Source organism: Humulus lupulus, chromosome 1 (genome assembly GCF_963169125.1).
Source record: "Humulus lupulus chromosome 1, drHumLupu1.1, whole genome shotgun sequence".
Lineage (NCBI taxonomy): Eukaryota > Viridiplantae > Streptophyta > Magnoliopsida > Rosales > Cannabaceae > Humulus > Humulus lupulus.
Window position 1 is genome coordinate 85926693 of NC_084793.1, and position 7044 is coordinate 85933736.

The window sequence follows — 7044 nt, forward strand, 5'->3', positions numbered from 1 at the left end:
ATTTCAAGCAAAATCACATCATTAAACAAAAATATAGGAATTCAAAATACATATATTTCTCACTCAAATTATTTTTTTTTAAAAATAAACAAATAAATACACAAAAATTCTTTAAAATATGTAATTTTTTATTATTATTACTATTGAAATACATAAAGATGGTGATTGAGTTATCAATATTAGGATGTTGGATTAATTTTTAAAATATTTTCTCTAATCTCATAACAAAATCACAAAAGAAAATTTATTCTATCAAATCCTACTTTTGTAAAACATGATCATATTGAATCAGATTAATTAATGATAGGGATATTCATCAAACCGAACACCGTACCACAATTTGTGGTTTGGAACCATTCGTAGTGCAGTTGATACGTTTACAGTTTTATATTTTATAAATGTGAGTCAAACCACACTGCAGCGCTATATATATTAAATTTTTTATATTTTCTTTTTAATTTTACCACATTTAAACTTAAATGCATATATATATAGTATAATATACACCATATCTAAAAATTATTATGTCACATATTCTACTTTAATTTAAATATATTCTTTACATTTTTTTTCCAATATTGTTTTGCTAAAAATTTATTAATTTATTGTATATTTATTATTTTGCTAAAGTTTATTAATTTTTTATATATCTATTATTTTGTTAAACACTTTTTAGTTATAAGTTTTATTATGAATCTTAATTTTAATGTTTTAGTTAAATAATTTGGCGATAGGTATAAACCGTCCACACTACACCACATTTTTGCGGTAAGATTTATACGGTGCGGATTACGGTTTAGAAAATTGATCAAACCGCATATGCAGTGCGATCCAATAAACTAGCAAATAACCGTACCACCCGCACCACGAACACCTTAGTTAATGGCATTGAAATGTATAATAATAAAAGAAACTGTGCTATTAGGAATTGCATCACCGCATGGGACTGTGGTATCGTACCACCTTATCAAAATGATATCCAGAGTTGCGAAATCTGTTAGTTCTGTGTATCATCACAAGTAAAAAAAAACTCGAGGAAGAAGAGTCTAATGGGTGACAAGTCATAAAACTTTCATGTAACTAACAAAAGAGCCTTTTAATAAACAACAGAGGAACAACCTTCATATCATGCATATATGAACCGACACTTCACATTTAAACAAGCAGAGCCCCAAAGAAACAACCTTAGCAAACATAGGTTTAAAAAGCATCTACTAAATGCATAGATGTCTCTTCCATAGTTGGGAAACATAGCAACTTCCAGACCTTACTAGAACTAGCAAAAGGCCCATTCAACCTCCCCCTTTTAAAGTCCATACTCCGGTATGTAGGAAGGAAACTAAGAGCAACATAACAATTTTCTTAACCCAACACTGCAAGAAGCCATTAACCAATATGATACCCCTGATAGAGCATCTGTAATGAAAATTACATCTACATCTACTTACCAAGCTACAACATTTCATATATGCTAAGCACTCGTTTCACTTTCACTGATCTGTTAGAAATTCATAAAACACCAAGATACAAGATTGCATATAATTTAGAATACAACAAGCAATTAAAAAAATAATTAAGAATACATACCTGATTCTTCCATAGCAATAACTGAGATTTGGTATTCCTCCCTAGATTTCTAATTCTCTAATTCAAAAGCAGATCAAATAGATCAACCAAGAACCATCATACAATTGTGATGAGACAATATGTATTTATAGAGTTAGGGAAGAAACTTAACTCCATAATCCTAGTTGGACTTCATACAGATGTTAAACCCATTAATTATAAATCACCAATTATATAAACTAATACAACAAAGAGCTATATAACAACCCATATTTTAATAAAACAACTAAATTGTTAATGGAAGCCCAAATAAAAGTCTTACATGATCCGTATGGAAGAAATGTCATGTCCTTCGCTAATGTGCCAGCATCTCATACTCGCAACCATTGCTACTTTGGTAAAAAAATCATGAACTTACTAAAAGGAATGCATGACATAAAACTCCTACAGGTATAACATTACCAATGGTCATCAAATATTTAGACTTCTGCTTGTTCGTCTCCTTTAAAATCTAACAGCGCCTTAACATTTGCAAGTGCCTACACAGTACCCAAATAGCATTATGTTGGGCCCATAGTTTAATCCTAAAGCTTTCTTACAAAGCTTGATCGTATTTTAAAGTAATCTTTGGGATTATTTATTTATTGTAACAGAATAAATGGACTGGCATGCCTTCAAAAAATTTAGCAGCAGTACCAGAGGAAAACATTGTCTGCTACAATCCCATTCTACAGTTCATCTATAAATATGCTTTACTTCAAATTATAATTCCTCATAAGCCACAACAACCACAAACCATTTTGACCTCATTCCCCAACTCAGAAGAAAATTGATCCAGTCATAAAAACTAAAGAGAAAAGAAAAAGGGGGAAATGATCTTGATTGTAGCCAAAAAGTAAACGGCTAGTGGCAGCTTTACAATTACAACGCTTACCCCATTGAATGGCTTAAAGCTAGCTTATGTTATTATAAGTTCATTCCTACAAGTTAAATTTCAAGTCTCAATATGCCACGAGATCGTAAACTAATACAAAGCTAATGTCAACAATAAACTTTCAGTTGATCCCATCCAATCAATTAGACACGAGAAAATGCAAAAGAAGATTTAACTAAAACAGAATGAAATAATTCATGAACGAAAGAAAACCCACTATTCAGATTCCAATAAAAACATTCAACTATAGATCGAACAAAGGCATCAAATTGAAGAAACAGAAGGGTTCAATTTAAGCTTCCTTACTTGCCCATTATTGCAATTCAATCCACAACCACACTGGGGGCACTCGAAAAAATTATCAATCGAGAATGAAGCCGAAGCGAGTCCCACCGAGAACTCAAGGTCGCTCCCGTCCCGAACCACCTCAACGATGTTGAGCCACAAGAAAAAGACCTTGACGCTAACCCCAGTTAGCTTCGTGAGCTTGTCCTTGGAGATAACGCCGGTTATGGTGGACTTGTACTTTAGTTGATACGAACCCTCCAAGGAGAAACTGCACGAATCGTTGAAATAGGCATGGAATTTCCCGTTGCCTCGGTCCAGTTCGTAGCTATTGACTCCCTTTGGGAGGATACCAATGGGAAGATCATAGTCTTGAAGGACCTCATACGCCGACCGCTTACCTTCACCGTCTGATGATGACGTGGCCACCGGAGATAGCATAACGACGATGACGACGAACAGAATGGCCGTGGGAGACATGGCTTCGGTTCTTCTTTTTCGCTTTTCCGAACTAAAATTTGGTTATAATTACCTTAAAATGTGGATTTTGGTTTTCGTTAGATCCAGAATAAGGCGGTCGACCATGATAAACGACAGCGTTTTCTAGGAGATTAAGGATCCACGTGGCACGTGGTTGCTTATTAGGCAGAAAGAACAGAACACGTTGAGGTTGGACTCGTTGACATTGAGGTAGAGCGTAGATTTCAACGCATGGTGCTTGTAGGTAGCGGTGATAGAGTTACTGTCGGTTATGTAATAGCGGTGATAGGTAGCGGTGCTTGTCGGTTATGTAATATTTCGTCACCCAGGATTGTTGATTTTGGGCAGTAACTTTTTTTGACTGAGAAATTTGTTTTTTTTTTCGTTTAAAATTAAAATATAATCTAATGTCACTAAGAATATTTTGGACGGACTACAAATTTGTCGCGACAAAAATATAACACAATAAAAAAAACAGTACAAAAACAATAAAGAAAACAACTAATTTTTATAAGGTTTAGAAACATTTTTGGATAACCTACTTCTTGAGGCCACGCACAGAGAATAAAACCAATTAATAAAGAATCACAAGTACAAAATATTAACTTAAACAAAACAAGACTCCCTCTTTATATTTGTCGCAACTTTGTTGTACTTCTCTTCACTAATCTGATTCTGATTGAAACGCTCAACTACTTGAACTCCCTTCAATGGCCAGCGAGTGTTTGCATCCTCCCGACACAAGACTTGTAAAAATAATCTCCTGAAGACTATAAAAATTGTGTTCAAATTACAACATGTATTCACTCATGAAAGTGGTTTAAACTCACCACAAAACTAAACACTCAAAATGACTCACAAATATTACAATTTACTCGCAAACTTATGGAGCCCATTTCGTGTTTAGAAAGTTGAGAAAGAACCTCCTAATAAAAGCAATAATATTTGAAGATATTGTTGATTAATGAAGATTTGTCATTTTTAAGTGATTTTGATCCGACAGATACGGATTTAGTGAAAACAATTAATACGTGTGTCAGATCAAATTTCTCAAGGATTTAGTTTCATGAAGCTTATTATCTTGAACAACACGAAAAAGAAAAGACAAATATTCCAGAAATGTTTTTTTTTAGTAAAATCAAGCTAAATAAGGAAAAAATCACAATAATAGAAATTTAAAATTATCTTTTAAATAAAAAGATTTCTATACAATTTGCCATTTAAATTTTACATAAAGTGTGATGAAATTTCTCTATGATAATAGATCACTTTTAATGGTAGGTAAATCCTTGTTGTGCCTAATCCATTGTTCAAGGCAGAAGATTGGAAGCATGTGAAAATGCCTTTCTTTATTTCAAGTTTCAATAATTTTGTGGCACAAAACCTCCTGGCTAGAGAATACTGCATGACATGAAATAATTCTTTATGGTTATACAGATTCTCGACTAGCTATTTCGAAATCACTTACATGTCAACAGCTAAAAAAAGCAAGGCATAATTATGGTAGGAAAATGACACCAGTACAAAAAAAGCATGATTAAAAATTAATTACGTGGTATTAAACGTTATGTTTGTACCAATACAAGAGGTTACCATCAACACCTTTACTCCAAAAATTGGAGCAGAGTAAAATAACCTGAAAATGGTATACAACTTGCTATCCGAGGCTTACAATTCTAAACAAAGAAACATGTTACAACATGATCTTAATAGCACATCTCATCCAAGCTAGAGAGGTCAAACCAATTTATTCAGATTACTACTCAAGCTAATAATAAATTAGCTGACACACTCAATCAATTTAGATATGAATAGGACACTAAACGACTACTAAGCTTCGTTGCTGCAGTGCCATAGCCAACACAATCAAATCCACAACAACAAGTAGGGCCCTCCTAAAAATTGCTAACCGGAAAGTCAGTATTGGCCAAGCCAACTGAGAATTCAAGCTCATCGTTGTTGCGCGTGACAGATACAAGGCTCAGCCAGAAAATAGCTACCTTAACCTCAATACCAGACAAGTAGTAGAGCTTATTGTTGGTTATCTTCCCCGCTATGATGGAGTTATACTTCAGCTCATATGAATCAACAGAGAAACTACATGAACCGTTCAAGTAGGCAAATAATGTACCTGTGGAATTGTCCAACTTGTATCCTAATACGCCACTGGGAAGAAGACCAACTGGGAAATCATACCCTTCTAGTACTTCATAAGCCGTTGAAGTAGATGACAATGGGGTTGTAAAAGACATCAGAAAAAGCAGAATCAATAATTGAAAGTAAGCCATTGGAGAGATGAAGGTAGGTTAGTAATTTAGTGAGGTGGGAACTTAGGAAACTCAGCTTGTAAATAGAGAGGTCTCTATTGAGTAGAGTCTGACCGTTTGGCCTATATATATATTGAGTGTTGAGAGTCTGACCTCTTTTACCAGACAGTGAAAGGAAAGTCAGAATGGTCGAATTCCCTCAATAACTTATACACACATATACAATCTACAATGAAGAGAAACTACTACTACTACTACTACTACATATTAGACGTAGTTGAACTTAACCTATAAAAGAGTGTAACAACAACATAAAAACTTCAAAAGAAACTAAACCATTCTCAGTAAAGCTATCGTTAACAATAATATACATAGAAACAAAAATTCTTCAAAATGTGCAGGTGTCATCTTCGAGCTACATATACACATGTATATATGTAAGAGATTACATGTATTTGGCATTTGCTTCTCATGTGTGTAATAATGTATCCATACATTGGAGGTTAGGTGTAACTATCAATAGTTTCCAAGAAAGCACGTTTTCTGGATTTTAAAATATCTCTTGGAATCTTGCTTATGTTGTCATAGTACTATTTTCCTGTGTTTCCCATTTACTATGAAACTCTAATTTTCACATAAACCAGAAAAAAATATAAATAGAGCATGCAATTAACTATTAAGTAATAATAAGAAGTTAACAACAACCATAGTAATCTTGTCCTCTGTTTTTGAATGCCCTTTTGTACACCTAAAAATCAAGGCCCTAATAAGTCCTAAGTTTAACCCGTGGTGACTATTGAATACATTATCATATAATTCTCTACCCATAATATAAAATCTTCGTTGGACCTTAGTCTTACCCATCACATAACCTCAACTGAGTTACAGTTCAATCCACAACCACACTGGGGAGACTCCTCAAAGTTGTCAATTGGAAAGTTGGCCGAAGCGATTCCTACCGAGAATTGAAGCTCATCACCATCACGAACCACTTCCACAATGTTGAGCCAAAAGAACAGAACCTTAACGCTCACACCCTTTAGATTCTTGAGCCTTTCTTTTGATATGACTCCACTTAAGGTGGACTTGTACTCGAGACTATACGAACCTTCAAGGTTGAATTTACAAGTTCCATTCCAGTGGGCAGAGAACTCTCCTGTGTCTCTGTTCAGCTCGTACCCAGTTACTCCTTTGGGAAGAAGGCCTTGAGGAAAGCCGTATTGCTGGAGCACTTGGTATGCTGAGAGGATGTTGTGATCATCGGCAGAGGCAAACGACGTCGTCGCTGAGGTGAAAAAGATGAGAATCGCTGAGAGAAATACAATCGGAGACATGGGGTTTGGTTGGATTTGGGAATCGGGAAACCAAAGTTCTACGCTTTTTTGTGTTTGGATGGGAAGAAAATGAGATTTTCTAGTGGTGTTGTGGTTGTTGAATGGTTATATGCTTCAGAAATAAATGATTAAAAGTGACCCTTTTGTGTCATATTTGTCATTCATGGTTTCGACTTTC

General features: G+C 34.5%; 3 protein-coding genes across 4 annotated transcripts; all 3 read right to left on the minus strand.

Annotated features, from left to right (window-relative positions):
- Window positions 1-1034: 1034 nt before the first annotated feature.
- LOC133795466 (uncharacterized protein At5g01610-like) lies at window positions 1035-3378 on the minus strand. 2 transcript variants are annotated; one of them, XM_062232919.1, is made up of 2 exons: window positions 2807-3378; window positions 1035-1373 (listed from the first exon to the last, which is right to left on the minus strand). In XM_062232919.1, exons 1-2 carry the CDS (start codon window positions 3263-3265, stop codon window positions 1293-1295), a joined length of 540 nt encoding a protein of 179 aa, XP_062088903.1. In that variant the 5' UTR covers window positions 3266-3378; the 3' UTR covers window positions 1035-1292. The 2 variants fall into 2 exon arrangements, with proteins under 2 accessions (XP_062088903.1, XP_062088906.1); XM_062232922.1 differs by lacking the exon at window positions 1035-1373 and adding an exon at window positions 1562-2105 and having other exon boundaries at window positions 2807-3370.
- Window positions 3379-4595: 1217 nt separating this feature from the next.
- LOC133795485 (uncharacterized) lies at window positions 4596-6038 on the minus strand. Its single transcript, XM_062232935.1, has 2 exons — window positions 5397-6038; window positions 4596-5318 (listed from the first exon to the last, which is right to left on the minus strand). The coding sequence occupies exons 1-2, from the start codon at window positions 5551-5553 to the stop codon at window positions 5161-5163; spliced, it is 315 nt and encodes a 104-aa protein (XP_062088919.1). The 5' UTR covers window positions 5554-6038; the 3' UTR covers window positions 4596-5160.
- A 141-nt stretch (window positions 6039-6179) lies between these two features.
- On the minus strand, window positions 6180-7044 carry LOC133795477 (uncharacterized protein At5g01610-like). The gene has a single exon (XM_062232927.1). The coding sequence runs from the start codon at window positions 6864-6866 to the stop codon at window positions 6396-6398; it is 471 nt and encodes a 156-aa protein (XP_062088911.1). The 5' UTR covers window positions 6867-7044; the 3' UTR covers window positions 6180-6395.

Bases quoted from the DNA above. Each gene is read 5' to 3' on its own strand.
- LOC133795466 (XM_062232919.1), bottom strand. From the start codon at position 3,265: ATGTCTCCCACGGCCATTCTGTTCGTCGTCATCGTCGTTATGCTATCT. The intron at 1,374-2,806 runs GTAAGGAAGCTT...GGCTTCTTGCAG, and splicing joins TGAATTGCAATAATGGGCAA to TGTTGGGTTAAGAAAATTGT.
- LOC133795485 (XM_062232935.1), bottom strand. From the start codon at position 5,553: ATGGCTTACTTTCAATTATTGATTCTGCTTTTTCTGATGTCTTTTACA. The intron at 5,319-5,396 runs GTACATTATTTG...ACTCCATCATAG, and splicing joins CAAGTTGGACAATTCCACAG to CGGGGAAGATAACCAACAAT.
- LOC133795477 (XM_062232927.1), bottom strand. From the start codon at position 6,866: ATGTCTCCGATTGTATTTCTCTCAGCGATTCTCATCTTTTTCACCTCA.